General features: G+C 37.7%; 1 protein-coding gene across 1 annotated transcript in view; it reads right to left on the bottom strand.

The window, feature by feature from the left end:
* Nucleotides 1-13,773, bottom strand: part of LOC116728612 (seizure protein 6 homolog) — a 115,124-nt gene extending 101,351 nt beyond the window's left edge. Inside the window, exon 1 of the mRNA XM_032576853.1 lies at nt 13,380-13,773. Coding sequence (XP_032432744.1) covers nt 13,380-13,464 — 85 coding nt within the window. The 5' untranslated portion in view covers nt 13,465-13,773. The remainder of the gene's footprint in view (nt 1-13,379) is intronic.
* Nucleotides 13,774-15,657: the final 1,884 nt, after the last annotated feature.

Here is a 15,657-nt window from a genome sequence, read left to right as displayed (position 1 = left end):
GAAATAACATGACACTTGTCTGCTTGGGATCACCTAACATGATCTGAATGAAAACATTCATAAATATGAACATTTTCCAGGTTAGAGTTTTGAGATGTGTTGGGTCCTTCATGCTCCATCGGTTTTGGTCAGGCGCTCTGGATAAAAAATATTCGCCAAGTGATTCAGGCTCTACCTAACAGAATAAAGATGAGCCAGCATGTTTCAAATTTCTTTTCTACGTCTTATCTCTTAGACTGTGGAGATTTTGTCCGAGATTTTGTGACCAATTTCTTCGGTGAAGTGAAAGAACAATTACTGTTATAAAAAAAAAGTCAACAATAATTCAATTTAAGAAAAAAAATATTGACGTGGAAATCACTAACAACTGGCTTGTGACAAGAATTGTGCTTTTTTTTTTTTTTTTTTTTACCTTATAGGCTCTGGAATGTGATAAGCCAGTCAGAAACATTTAATCAGATCATCATTTTTTGTGGTCAATGAATTCACCATATCTAAATACTAATGGGTCATATTTATAGTTTGGGAAGCTGTAACTTGGTAAAGCGTCAAAGTTAGATATTGTTAGCATCACTGAGCTTTTTAAAGCTGAATTTGCTCTACTAACTTGACAGAGAGTAAGGATACAGACTGGTGCTTAGTGTCACTAGCTTTGCTAATCATGCTAACTGTACTAATCACAACTATACAATGCTGAATGCATCTTAAAACAGGTGTGGGGAATTAATTTTCCCCCAGAACCACATGAGTAACTATGATCGCTAAGTGCAAGATCATTGACTGGGCTCAATTATTCCAAAAATATATCAGGTACTAAACATGACAGACAATTTTGACTGGCTTTTTTATGAGACAACAATTGCAGCTTAATCATAAAGTTAGCATCCACTGCAGTGAGACTTCTTTAAACATACTAAAATCTAATTGTTATACAAAGTGTGTACTCATGACAACTGGAAAATACAACCAGTGAATACTGCAGCCCAAACAGTGCTTTACTGAGACTCGTTGTACATACTGATAAACTGTGACAAACTGTAGCTCTGACTTTGAGCAACATGTCTTGTTAAGAACTTTGCATTCTGTTTGCTTTAAACAGAATGCAAAAACAAGTCCTTACATATTAATGAGCAATAGAATGTAAATGAGGTCATAGACAGGTGGCAAATTTCCATTTCTTGCCCCTTTCGCAGGTTGGTGTGATGCACACAAAAAAGCACAAGCAAACAACAAGCAGTTCTGATAACTAAGGATAAAATGGATAAACATCCATGCATATATTATCATTTACCATAATTTAAGTGTTATGTTAACATTTCTGGTTTTCCAGTTGTCACATTTTAGGATATTTGTAAAAACAAAAGGTGAGGACTGGGAGTTCCTCTGTATTAGCATGTTAAGCACAGTCACAATTAGAACTTGCTCTCAATACATTACTGGATATGCAGAGTGTAACTATTAAGTCTTTTGTAAACGAATAAACAATAATTATTACTGTAGTTCCAAATAATGTTTTTGGAGTTTTATAAGCTTTTTTTATCTAGCACTTTTAAAGCTTGCTTATGGTTTAAGTGTTGTCTTACAAGCTTACGCCTGGCCTTATCAAAAGATTAAAATAACTTTGCCGTTAATTTATTTCTAATAAATTAAAGTTTGACAAGTTGGTTTTTATTGTCTTTCACAATCCCCTTTCCCTGTTGCTGGTGAGTGTATATTGATTCCTAGGTATTGAAGTTCTTGTACTATTTCTATGAATTATAGCCTCTCTTCTGGGCATGAGCCAACATTGGTGGGCATATGAGTGCGCTGATATATAGCTAACCAAACAGAGAAACAGCAGTGTTTGCTTGTTTTCTTAAGAAAAGCAGATTATTTGGATTTGCGGGTGGGAAAATTACTTCATGCATTTTAAATTTTAAATTTTCTATCAAGCAGTGTGGGTCAGTCTGAGACAAAATGTCCATGACTGGTTTAAAATGTCAACTCTTTAATACCACTGTTTTGAGTTTTTTTTGGTAATAGCAAAATCACGTTAAATTGCAGAGCTGCGTAACACAGGATGCTTGCTCTCTCTCTCTGACACACATGCTTTGATGTCACATCTGTTCCTAAAATGAATAGCCACAAACAGGCCAGTAAGCTTACATCTACACTAAAGTAAGGTTTAAATAACTTAAAGTCTGATAATGAATCAGAGCTCTTTCCTCGGCAATATTACTTTAAAAAATCTATTATTTAGCTACAATGCATTTTGTATGACAGAAAGAAACTTTGCTTTACTTAAACCAGGTAGGGGTATGAACAATTGTGGGGTTTGTGAATCATGAGATTGAAAACTGGCCTCAAAAACTCTGATTGGTGCATCTATAATTCTGATAACAAACAATGCCAAAAAAGAAAGAAGAAAAACAGAAAAAAATCAATATCCTGTGTTTGGAGATAACAAAAGACTGAAATTGTGTACCGGAGTGTCTAACATACTCCTTATTTCAGCAGTTTCCCTTGCACATTCTAAATTCAGCATTACTCCTTTTCCGTACTGATGAAAATCACTGGATGCAGCCGAGCAACGGGAGCAACACAAATGGAGAAAACCTGTGATGTGTGAGAGTGTGTGTGGTGGCAGCATGGACATTTTCTCAGAAAATGCCCCCAGACGATCTTTTACAGAATATTTCTCTCTCTCCCAAAGCTGCTTACAGATAAACATTGGAGCGTTTTGTTCTTCCCCATATCAGGTTCAAACATTTTTTTAAAAAGGAAAAAAAAAAAAAAATTCTTTCTATACTCATAAAATAACAGAAAAAAAAAAAACACCCCAGAGTTAAAAATGATAAATCTCAGGTGTTTGCTATGTTATGCCTCACAGTCAGGAATGTTTACAAGCTGATGAGGGTGGACGCTGGGGGTTTGCTGGGCAACAAACAGCACTATTAGTTTATTTTAACATGTGAAGAAAACACTTCAAAATCTGGAGTAATAAGCAGCATTGCGTTAAACGGTGTTTGTTGTTGCTATGTAGGCATATTTCCTTTTTGCAGATTCTGCAGCTGGAAATATTTGCAAATTAAAATATTTAGAAGCATGAATCAGAATTGAGCGAGTATAGAGCAACATGAATTTGCCGTGATGAACTAAAAGTTGACTCAAGCTGTTCGCTCCAACTACACTAAAATAATATAACCTAATTGAGCTAAATATGTTAGCCAACATTCATTAATGGACTAAAGCTGCTCTGTTCATATTTCACTTTTTAAATTTTTTTCTTTTGCTTCTCCTGCCTCCTCTGTTTGACTCATAAGCTGTCCCACCTGAGCCAAGACAAAAGGAATGATGGCTCAATACGTTGAGGCCAGAGGCATTTCTCTATTAGACATCCACGCTTTTGAGATCACATTTGGTTTTGACATCAGAGTGATGTATGTGTTGTGCAGCTGGATCATCAGTATTTTGCTTTAGTCCCATGCTACTTTTTCTTCCCACTTGACTTTACTGCCAAAGACAGAAAGGATACACGTGTAGCTTTCCCACCAAACCACCTCACCACTCTGCATGGCTGAAAAGGAAGAACCATGGTGCTAAATAGACAGCTAGCAAAAGCTCTAACACCAAAGCCAACAAATATGGTTTTCAAATTTGAAATGCCTACAAAATCTTACACTTGAATAATGCTAGATAGACTTCAACTATGAATAATTTACCATTTAATCTTATAACGCTTTGAAATGTCTTTAGTTAAAAGGACCTCCACCGTTCACTAGATAATTTCTTCATGTTCCTTGTCACTGTCTGCCTATCTCTTTCCAGACACTCCAACCTACTATTTCTACAGTTCCCTTCTCCTTTTTTTTTGTGCTCACATCCTGTCTGCCTACGTATCTTTTCACAATTTGATTCTGTGAATTTCATCTTTCTTCACTGTGTTCCAATGTTTACAGAAAAAGCAGCTGTCATATCAAGGTGTCTGCATCAGCCTCCGGTGTGGTATCTGTAGATGCAGTGTTCATTCCACGAAGCTGCCTACGGATTATACCCTGTTAGTCTGACACTGCATGTGCTCTTATCATCTGAGAAAGGTAATGCGGTATACTGACACAGTATGTAACTTCAAATATCCATACGTGCATTCAGCTACGTATAAAACATCTCACATCTGCCTTCTGCTCATATTTAAATGGTTAAATTATGGACAGCTCAAAGAATTCTTAAACATAATTTTCTCTGATTGAACTCACTTTAGCTATTGTTATTTCAATTCCATTCATAGCGTTCTGTAAAACTATATTTTTTAAAATGCTGGGTTATTTTTGTGCATGCTGTGAAAAGCGTTCCTTAATATTATTTTTTAAAATAAAAGTAGATTTTTTTCCTTACAATTTATGTTCTTTTCACCCTTTAATTTGACTCTCGCATGAAAGAGACACTTTATTGTTTTGCTGCCCGTGCCTGACTGTGTGTGATGTCTGAATTGTCCGCTTCTCTCAAACAGCTGTCAGTGTTTGAGAAAAGTGTGCAGAAGGCAACTGAAAATAAAGATAATTTAGCAAAGTGGGTCAAATTATCGACAAGTAACATAAAAACAGAGATGTGACTTTCTAATATTAGCAGAGCAGTTCTAACCGCTCCATCAGAAAATATTCTCAACAGGAAGAATGTAGGAGTTTATAGAATATTGTAACTAGCAAGATTATGCGATCCGTTGTATGTGCGGCTTTTACGATGAAACAGACAAAGCAGCGAACCAAAACCACACCACTTTGTGCTTTACTAATCAGTGTAAACAAGCCATAACAAGCTTTTACTTTTGTTACTTTTATGTTACTGTCACAGCGAAAGCACCAAATGCATTTGTTATATTTTATATTTATTGGTTATTTGATAGGGGCCGATACAAGAAACATAAATCAAGGCAATCCGAGGCCTGCATCACAGTGTTTATATCCATAACTAATTCACAATACCCGTTACACTTCACCATCCCAAATCATGTACGATAGGCTCAGTGCGTCAATGCGAAAAAACACATTGAAAAGACAACCAATTTTTTCAAATTACATGCTGAATCCAGTTCACGAGGAAATGATACATGGTTTTCAAAATGACTTCATTTACAACTCTAATTTCCTTTGTCTCTGCTGAAAAAAAAAATGCATGTTCATAGTCTGATACAGCCATGGAGAAAATCATTTTCTGTCCACTTCATAGTGGTTACTTTGGGGTGGCCACACATAAAACCACAATCAAATATATTCAAGTTTTGGTTGTAACATAAAAACTTGTATAAAGATTCAAGGGGTATAAATAGTTTAGCAAGGTCCCGCATAAAAACAACTAATACGACACAAGCTAAACTAACTGCAGCCTTTCCAAATGCCTGTGTCCTAGTTTACATACCTCTACAGGGAACTCCAAATGGTCACTTTGTCAACTACATCATGCTATTTTTTTCTACTAATTCATTCCTAAGAATATCCTTCCGAAATCTGCTCACTCCTCTGACACATGCGGGGCTGAACACAATAGGCTGGCTGTTCCTCACCAGGAGAGAAGCGGAGGCGGACGAAGGATGCCTTATACCTGACAGACAGTTGTCTGGCCACCCTGCAGTCACCGGGACTGACGGGGCTCGATATCCTGAAGATGGCGGTCGATGTTAGAACTTCTAAATTATACAGAAGGTCCTCTGGGACATGACTCTAATATATCTCTGAGGAGGGAACAAGGCTTGAAGTCGCAGCATGGACCTCTGCTCTGTCTAAGTCGTCTGGACTGGAGACTTCACTCGTTCAAAGAGCTCAAAAAGGTCTGTATGTGACACCTTGCTTCATTTTAGACCGTTGTTGAAACTTGGATGTCTGGTCCTTACTGCAAAGAATTTTTACTCTTAAAACCACACAAAGGGAGGTGAGAATGAAGTGTAAACTTAAACTCTTTCACAATAATGTTTCGAGGCGCCCAGAAGATGTTCCTCGCTTATGTTTGTCTTTGACTATTTTCAATTATTCACAGAGCCACTATCCCCTTCCTTGATCTAGCCACAACATTGTTATCTTTCTCTGCTACTTATAATATGTTTACTCATCCTGATGAATTCAATTACATCTTTTCAGAGGAAATTACTGTGGGGGTGGCTCAGCCTGTCAGAGGTCAGTACTAACTGTGAATACTAAAACCAGTACTCCCCCTCCCCCCCACCACACCTCCAAACACATTACACAGCCTATTACCTGCTGCTTTCCACACAGCACTCTGCGACCCCACATATAAGCCTTTTCCACTGCCACAGATGAAATGCTTTCTAGATGGGATCTGGCATGAAGAAGACGGGGATGAGAGCCGGAGCTGTCCCCAGGCCTAAACGTTTCAGAGAGCCATCCCCACTGCAGCGGCAAAATCCGCCACTCCCGATTAGGGAGGTATACACACGGCCAGGCAGAGCGTAAAAGGTGCAGAAAGGAGGCTTCGCCCCGGGGGAGGCTATTGCAGCTGACTTCTTTATTTTTTTTTTCTTCTTGGTATTTTTTTTATTTATTTATCTTGACTACTGTTCAGATCAATATGGCACAAGGCCAAAGGCAGCACAGGTTGCAAAGGAAGCCCGCAACGGAGTGACTTGACAAAGAGGTAGACGTCTCTTCTTCTCGAGTTTTGTGACAGGAGCTCTCCTGACTTGACATAAATTAAGGGTTGATGTCCCAAAGCCAATTTAACAGGACGCCGCTTCTGAGTCTGCGACTGTTTCTGCCCCAGTCCCCTACTTTTCTTGGAGGGACGTTTTTAAATGTGGGGCATCTCCAAATGTGGCCCCTCCCTGTCCTGAGAAAATTATATCCCTTTGCTGAGCAGGCTGACAATTTCATTGTGAACCTGTTCCGTTAAATCTCTGAAGAGATGATTGTGTTGAGACAAAAACAAGCTGTTGGAGGAAGTTCTCACATAATTATCTAGATGCAGAAACCCATTTCGGCTCTATCAAAACTGTCAGACTGATTAAACAAACCGGATGGGAAAAGCTATCAGGAAAAGAGCCTCTCGCTGTCCTCCCTCTGAAGGGTTTGCTATTTATAAATCGTTCCTTTTTTTAAGTGTGGCAGTAAAAATAGTGCTGTGTTTACGAGAGAAAAACAGACAGACCAGCATGTTCTAAAAACAATTTTACCTGCTCAAAACATGTGATAAATGGTAAGTAATGTTTTTCAGTGTTGGCAAAAGTATCTATACCCCTTTACCTTTTCACACTTTGTCATGTTACAACAACAAAAATTTATTTAATTTTTATTTGATAGATAAGAATGAAGCAAACTTTGTTTTGGTGGCTTTACAAGACAAAATCTGAAATGTCTGGCATGCGTTTGTATTTAGCCTCCCTGAGTCAGTACTTTGTGTTGCCACCTTTGGCTGCAAGAAAAATCTTTCAGATTTTTTTTTCTAGATAAAGATCTTTACAAATGTGTTCAAGCTCTGCCAAATTTGATGGAGTCTTGCCACAAATCCACAAGTTCATTTAGGTCTAAGCTGTGATGAGGTGATTCTAGCACAGAAATATCCAGATCCAAATCATTTCCACTGTAGCTCTACCTGTACTTTTAGAGGTACTGTCTGGCAGTATATCTTTTTTTTTTTTCCCCAGAACTGACCTACATTTAACTTCGTCCATCCTCCTATCAATCTTTTCGCTGTCTCTGTGGAGGAAAACCTTTCTCAAAGGATAATGCTGCCACCACATGTTTCAGGCTCAGGGTTAGTATATCTCCACACATGCTGTTTGGAACAGAAAGTGGAATCTGAGATTCATCTGATTAAAGCAGCACCTATATGACCAGATATAAACTTTAAATGGGACTTCTTGCCATGAGTCTCTTTGGTGATTGAAACTCTACCACGTAACCTATTGGATGTTTTCTTTTCTTTTCATGATGTTGTTTGTTCACTAATGTTCTCTAACAGACGCCTGCACAGCCTTCACTGTTTTTAAATAAAAATTTAAATGAATTTTATTTAGTAAGCTTAAATTGAAGGTGGCAGAAAATATATGCACGCCATACTTTTCTGTTCTGGATTCGAAAATCATGCATCCTATTTTACACTTTGCAATTATCCACAGCCTTTTCTGGTCTATCATAGAAAACTAAATAAAGTTTTAGCTTGTAGTGTGACAAAATGTAAAAAAAAAAAAAAAAAAGTTAAAGCGGTATGAATGTTTTTGCAAGAGTTTATAGTTCTTAAAAAGACAAGATGCTGTTTCTGTAATGACCTTCTAAATACGTAACTGTTTGGTCACTAGGACAGAAATCTTGTAGAATAATATGATATTCTAGCAAAGCACCTATGAATAGGTAAAGATTATATTTTCTAAACTTTATCCAAATTAGGCAGCTGGAATTATGTTTGCCACAGGTCAAATATCTTATTTCATTATGCATGCATCAACCTAGATGATATTCACTTAAAATATGTCCATAGAGGAGCATTTGAATTTTAGATCTGAACTGTTGCCTCTGTAAAGACTTGAGCCACAGCCTAATTTGGTGAGTACACCGAGGCTTCTATTGTACGCTTATGAAGTAACAATCAAAGTACAGCAAAGTAGCGATAAAAATCCGGAAAGATCCTCCCCAAAAATAGATTCTCCTTGGCAAATAAAGCGGCAAACACTTTTGAGGGGGAAAATTTATGAGGCAATGAGTCAAATTAGAATGCATAGACCATTCTCGCAGAGCGGGAGAGACATTTGCACATGAAGAGTTGAAAATGAGTCGCATTCAGCCAAGCTGTGAGCTCCACCTAGGAGGCAGTGAAAGGGACCGAGACAGGCACAGAGAGGAGCTGAGGCAGGCAGACGCCAAGCCTTGAAGAGGGGCATTCTGGCATAATGACTCTCATTTACCATTGACAGGCCTTGGGAAAGTTAAACTAATTATGACGGCACACAGATGCTGAATAGCCCTTAATGAAGTTAATAACTGGCAATCCGACAAACAGGTGTTGAGTGATTTGTGTTGCCTCCCCTGAAATTATGGGATGTTCGGATTTTTCCAGGATGTGGCTCAAAGCAGCAATCAAACCGACAGGAAGAATCACTCTGGCAAATCTTTTCAACTTTGGCAAACTGCAGCCTCAATAAAGGAAGACTATAAGCTATCGCTTTAGCCTGTCATGCTAATGAAAATTATCTCTTAAAGAGGCGTTCATACGTGGGAACAAAAGGACCTTCATGAGGTGGTAACAGGTGTCAGAAATACACCAGAAATACACTCCATCCTTTCTCAGTTCAGCTTTGCAATGGTCTTTGGTATGCATGTGTGATATACTGTACACCTCTTCCAACATTATTCTGATGCTAAATTTATACAGATTTTCTACACTTACAAAAGGCCTAATAGTGTTACAATCAAGTTTATCACATTTTTAAAGTCAAAATTAAGGACTGTTAAAGGATTAACAGAGGATTACCCAAAGCCGACTACCAGTGTGGATATATGTCGGTCTGCGCGGTCCTTCCTTATAAGAAATTCATCACATATCATAAAGGTTTGAAACAGTAAAGATTTATTGAACTCATATTCTACATTCTTATGTCAAGGAGAAATCTAGGACACATAAAGCAAGGCTTCATCTAAATTCCCATCTCACTACACGTCTTAGTTAACAGGTAAACACATTTTTTATGCATCAAGGTAGCAGTCTAAGCTGAATGCCTTCAGATTTATCCATTAACAAAATAGTTTTCCCTCTGAAAGGATGCAGAAATATCTATGTTTCTTTCCGTATTTTCAATTTAGGTGTTTGCCAAGTTACTGTCCATTCTGTACCAGGCTGTTTATTTTAACCTCTTTAAATTTAAGCTTATATGCATTTCAGCGTGAACTTGCCAACTGAGAATGATGTGTAAATTGGCATTTTTCATGAAAATATGAATCAAAATCAGATATTTATTGACTGCTTCTTCTACAGTCCATAAATCTAAATTGGCATAACATATCATAGTGCATATAATTTATGTTTTTTTTTTTAATTTAGTTTACGAATTGATGCTGAGAAATTATCTTTCTTCCTCACTTTTGACTTTTCCCTTCAGATGTCGCTACAGCGAATCATCCGTCTCCATTTAGTTCCACCCTCTGCACCCTCCAATTAGCTTCATGTCCCCTCCCGCCACATCCATAAGTCCACTCTTATGGAACAAACTGTGTACCAGAAAATTTACACTGCACATTTTCCCATTATCAACATATTGTTATATTATTTCCACTGTATCAAAAATAATATATTTTACTATTTTCGACACACACACACACACACACACGCACACAAGAAACAAAATATGCTTAGGCACAAAAGGATGTGCAAAAAGCTTCCAGCAACACTATGGAGCCACACGGCCATTTCCATGCAACACATATCAGAGTAGAAGGAAGAAATAATTGGCAATTCCTGCTGAAAGGCATAAAATTGTGCAATCCATTTATGTGTCTTCGTGTTTTGCCAGTCATGTTTGAATACAAACTTAGAATTATGAATAAAATTAAACTATTGACTTTTTATTTTTTTTTACAAAGGAAAAACAAACTGTGATGAGGTAAAATTATTTTCCTACTTCCATTGCGAATACCTGCTAAAGATTACAAGGCCAAGTTTGTTTCTCTTCATATCTCCACCCCCTAATTTATGAGGGAGTAATTGTTTATAATAGCAAACTTTCAGAGTTTGTGTGCTTAAAAAGCAGATATATAGACACGGGCTACTTGCCTGTTTGTTTGCAGGCCTGATAGATTAACCACAGCAGGAGAAATAAGTGGGATCTGGTTTGTTTGTTCGAGATTGATGAGAGTTTTCATGAATATTATAAGCAGGATTGGAAATTCTGACAGGTTTGCTCAGTTTTTCCTACTTTCCTTAAGCATAAAAAAATAAATCCTGCATGAAAATGTTAATGACCTCTAAAAGCAGAGGAAATATTCCCGTCTTCATAAAGATCCTCTTTCCGATGGAAGTCTGTGTTTTATGACAAATTCTCACACAACAGTTTAATCTGACATATTGAAAAATATGCAAATATCCTGTCAGCCACAGAACATTAATTGCCTATCATTTTATTAAGCAAATGATTAATTATGAAATTAGTGGAAATTACTCAGTTTGCATTATATTTTTCTGAACAACATAATGTGACAGTGCAGCATGCCGGTGGAAAAAAGTGATTCCTTATCCCCCCCCCCCCCCGAAAAAAAAAAAATCAGACAGTCAGTGTCTGTATTCCCTGCTGGGTAACAGACTGAAAGCAAGTTTATAACAACAAGAAGCCCAAATGAGAAATTAGTGCCTATTCCGAGTTAAAACGCTAATTACTTATGTAGATGAGTATTTCCATTAAGACCTTTTGACAATGATAAATCATCAAACCCTGTGGGTCCAAAAATTAAAATGCCCACTTCAGAGAGTTTATCAAACTGTGAGTGATTGTTTACTAAGCAACAGCCCAGAGTTCACTAATGGAACGCAGTTAGATATTATTTTGCTCAAAAAAATGATGGGTTGTGCATTTGTCTCTGCAGCCTTCTACCTCGCAATATTATACGGCATTCCACTGCTGAGCCTGTGTTTGTTCGAACAAGTTAATCGACATTTAAGCTATTTAAATCTCTTCTCTGTGTGTTTGCTTCTACCCTAAATAACTTGATTTGCTCGCCAACGCCTTTTGGAAGTCTATTCTGCATCAATGCGGCCCCAACTTCCCTCCACCACCTATTCACTTGAGTGGCGTTCTATTTAGAGGACCCAATATTATCTCAGGCTGCTACAAAATTACAGCTCATGATTATTTGAGGAGTCGAAATTTAATTAGGAATGTGTGTTGGTAACCTTTATGAACCTGTTCTAGGGTTGCATGTTTTAAAGTCCTTTAAATGAGAAACTATCAGCATGACTGGAGTTTTCTCCATCTGCAGCTCCTCCGGCACCTGTTGCTGTGCACTGCCTGTCAGGTGACTGAAATAAGGCTTTTTTAAATATTTTTATTTTTATTTTTTTGTTCTTGTGAAAACTGAAAGGACACAAAAATGTGTGTTACAGATAACATTAAAATTACTGTAATAATCAATATATCCTAATTGCAGCAGTAGAAATAATTAATTTATTTGAATTTGAATTATTTGAATCAAGGTTTTTTTTATTATTAAATATTTATTAATGTTTATTTTAATGTTATGACGCCTTTAAACTTACACTCAAGCTTGTCACGTTGTAAAAGTCTCTAAACCTACAATGTACACTTGTGTACAGATCAGTGAGACAGATGAATGTTAACATAGAGGATCTATAAAGGCGTCAGTTCAATTGTTATGGGTTTACATAGACAAAATGTAATTATTATGCGTGAAGATCGATCTGCTAAGTAGTAGTAACAAAAGAAAAAAGTCGGAGAGTTAAGAAACTGCCTTCTCTTAAACAGATTTGATCATTTTTGTCATGTTTCAATTTGTTCTCAAATAGTTTCAATGTGTCGCTGAAATGCTGGTTTGTTTTATTTTAAGGGCAATCTGTGCTGATGCTTTACAAAGTGCATTATGGAATTCCTGCCGAAGGGTTGAGGACTAAAGTATGGTGATAGGCAGAAACACAGATGGGGCAAAAAACGAAAACAAGAACATAGTTGTACTGATGAAGAGGGGAAGCAGATTCGGACCACTGGGAAATAATTAGGACAAAACTACTGCGCGCGAATCTGTTGCCGCTTCCCCACTCGACTGTGTCAAACAGCTTGGTCAATAATCTTCTGCAATTCCAGAGGATTAGAGTCTTATTAAGGAGCACCGTCTGTCACATGGACCCTCAGTAGCAAAACAAGTCACTTCCTAACTGTGAACCCGGGGTTTCAAAGGGAGCGATAAACACGTAAAACGCGCGGCGAGGTAAATGATCGCATTAGGTGGAATATGTTCCACAACGGTGTTTGCTTTGTGAGAGTCTTATTAAGTTCACCTCTCCCCCTGGGGCTGTTTTCATACTTGTGATTAACAGTATTACTGTTACGTAACCGAGTGCTGAACTCATTCTACCCTCCGGCAGAATGTGAGGGATCTATAACTTGTAATTGGGTGCATTCCGAGAGCCATGGGACTAATTTAGCATTTACAATGTTGCAAGAAGTGCTTTAGATTGGGAAGATTTTGTTTTTGTTTGTTTGGGGTTTTTTCACCGTCACTTTTTAAAGATAATATATTAAAGTCTTGCACGTTTAACATTCACACTTGTAGATCTGCACATCGTCAGCCCGATGCTCCTGTCCAAGCACTGATCTTGTTTTTCCCATCGCCTTTTGTAGTTCAGCAGAGACCTTCACACAAAAAAAAAGTGAAAGCGGGAAGCCAAGTTCTTACCTTCTCCGTGGATTTGGGCGATTACAGCAGCGAGAGCCAAAACCGCAAATAGAGTCTTAAACTGGCAGCAACGTCTCATCCACATGTCGGCGAAAGTCGAGGTTTGTCTTTCTTCCCGGCGTGAAACTGAACGTCCGTGTGTTACAAAAAAAGAATAACAGAGGTACTTCCAGTGGCCGGCGAACGATAGAGAAAATATTTATATGTATATGAGCAAGGCGAGGATTTGCAAAACCGTTCTGCTTCCTGGAATAATTCGCTGAGTGAAGAGGGTCGGGAATAATCAAGTGGATCGCGGAGGTCCTGTTTTAATTTGGGCGAGCGGTAAGCGGATTCCTGGCTGTGGGAGCTGTCGGCACACAGAGAGGAAGCGAGAGAGAGAGGAGAGGCAGTTCAGCACCGCGGACAGCTCCTAGCGTCTGCGAAAGGAACCGCCTCCAACAACTTAGTCGGAGGAGTTAAGAAAAAAAGAAAACAAACAAAACAAACATTCCGCCCTGATTCTTTACTCTCCTGTTTAATGTAATCAAGCAAAACGAAAAAATTTTTTCCCCCTTATTTCAATCTGTTTTTAATTACACAGTTATAATCAAGTAGAACAAAAGCAGACAAAACAGATTTTTTTTTTATATGCCAAACCAGCAAAAGCAGTCTTCTATATGCATTTGAGATCAAGTTTGAGTTAGAACCAGTTTTCCTCAATATCCGACATGAAATCAAACTCATATCAGTTAGAATCTCCAAAGTTAATGCCAATTAATCTGCTTTTCTTAATTATTAATTATTATTATTATTATTATTATTATTATTATTATTATTATTATTATTATTATTATTATTTCCTTTACTTTCTTGAAACTCAAAGGTTTGCATTTGACTTGAGTAAAAAAAAATTTTGTCATCATTCAACAAGCTTCTTGCAATAGTCTATTGCAATTTTGACTTGTTCTTCTGGGGAAAAATACTGATACTGGTGTAATCAGGTTAGATTTGTGTCCCGTCTGCTCAGCACCCTCTTAGCTCTACTCCCAACTTTTCAATCGGATTTGAGATCGAGGTTTTGTGGTTGTTAGTCCAAAATTGACTTCCTTGTCTTCAAGTTACTTAAAAGCTTCCATTTGGGTTTTTACATCCAACTGCTTTTAATGAGGCAGTTGGAGTAGTGGCTTCCTCCTGTCTGACTGGCCTTTCAACAAGGAATATAGACGCTTCCTTACTAGCTATGGTCAGTGTTTACACATTGTCTTCAGCTTTTGTTCTGGGTCTTATATAAATCTTTTGTCACCACCACATAATCATCACATCTCCCTCCTGACTGAATGTGAGTGCTGTACATTCCCATGTACTTGCTTAAAAACATTTAAACAGATCAACATGTCTTCTTTGGGCATCTTTAATTTGTGCTCAGGAATAAGTCAGACTTGTTTGACGTAGAACCAGTTTTTCCTCACTGTCCAACATTAAATCGAAGTCAAACGTTCTTGTTTCAGATCAGTTAGAATCACTAAAATGCAATTTTAGTGATTTTAGTGATTCTATCACTCCCTGATATCGTGCCTGTCAGCAATCGTGTTTGCTCGTGCGAGCTGATCAGCCAGATTCTTGTGCCTCCTGTGATGTCATCAATTTATTCCCACAAATAAGCAGAATAAGCAGGTTTTTCCTCCAGTGCACTGTAAAATCATTTAGTGGAAAACAATACCGCACTGCCGTGTGTTTGTTTATTGTCAGTGTGCATTTTTTGGCAAAAAATAAAAATAAAGTAAATCACAGCTGGATAGTATCTTTAAAGAAAATAGTCACATCTGCATACGTCTTCTTATATGACTATGAAATTTTGGATTTGAATTGTGTTGCAGAACATGCTGTGATCGTTGTTGCGTTACAACAGGACCTTTCGCTGTTCTACTGTATACAGTCACTGCTTTAAGGTGCAGTAGGAGGGCTTGGACATGTTCAATAGAATAAAAAAAAAAGCGGGTGGGGGCTTAAACAAAAGATTCTGCCAAGAAATCCGATATTGATCCTGGCCCAGTCCAGTTATATTCTTGTATGCTATGCACTGTTGTCCACACCAGTGTTAAATTGAATTTCATTTCTTTCTTTTTTTTTTTTTTCATTTCTAACCCTAAATTTATCACATACCATTATGACTATTTATTTCACCTCTGCCCTACACAGAAGCCAGGAGAGCGGCTGAGTCGATTTATTTTTTTTCTTCTCTTTCTCTATAGTTCAATTCTCAGTAAAGCGTAGACCCCCGCTGTGCGTGATAAGC

This window comes from Xiphophorus hellerii, chromosome 11 (assembly GCF_003331165.1).
Source record: "Xiphophorus hellerii strain 12219 chromosome 11, Xiphophorus_hellerii-4.1, whole genome shotgun sequence".
Classification (NCBI taxonomy): domain Eukaryota; kingdom Metazoa; phylum Chordata; class Actinopteri; order Cyprinodontiformes; family Poeciliidae; genus Xiphophorus; species Xiphophorus hellerii.
This window is presented reverse-complemented; position numbering and strand designations above follow the sequence as displayed.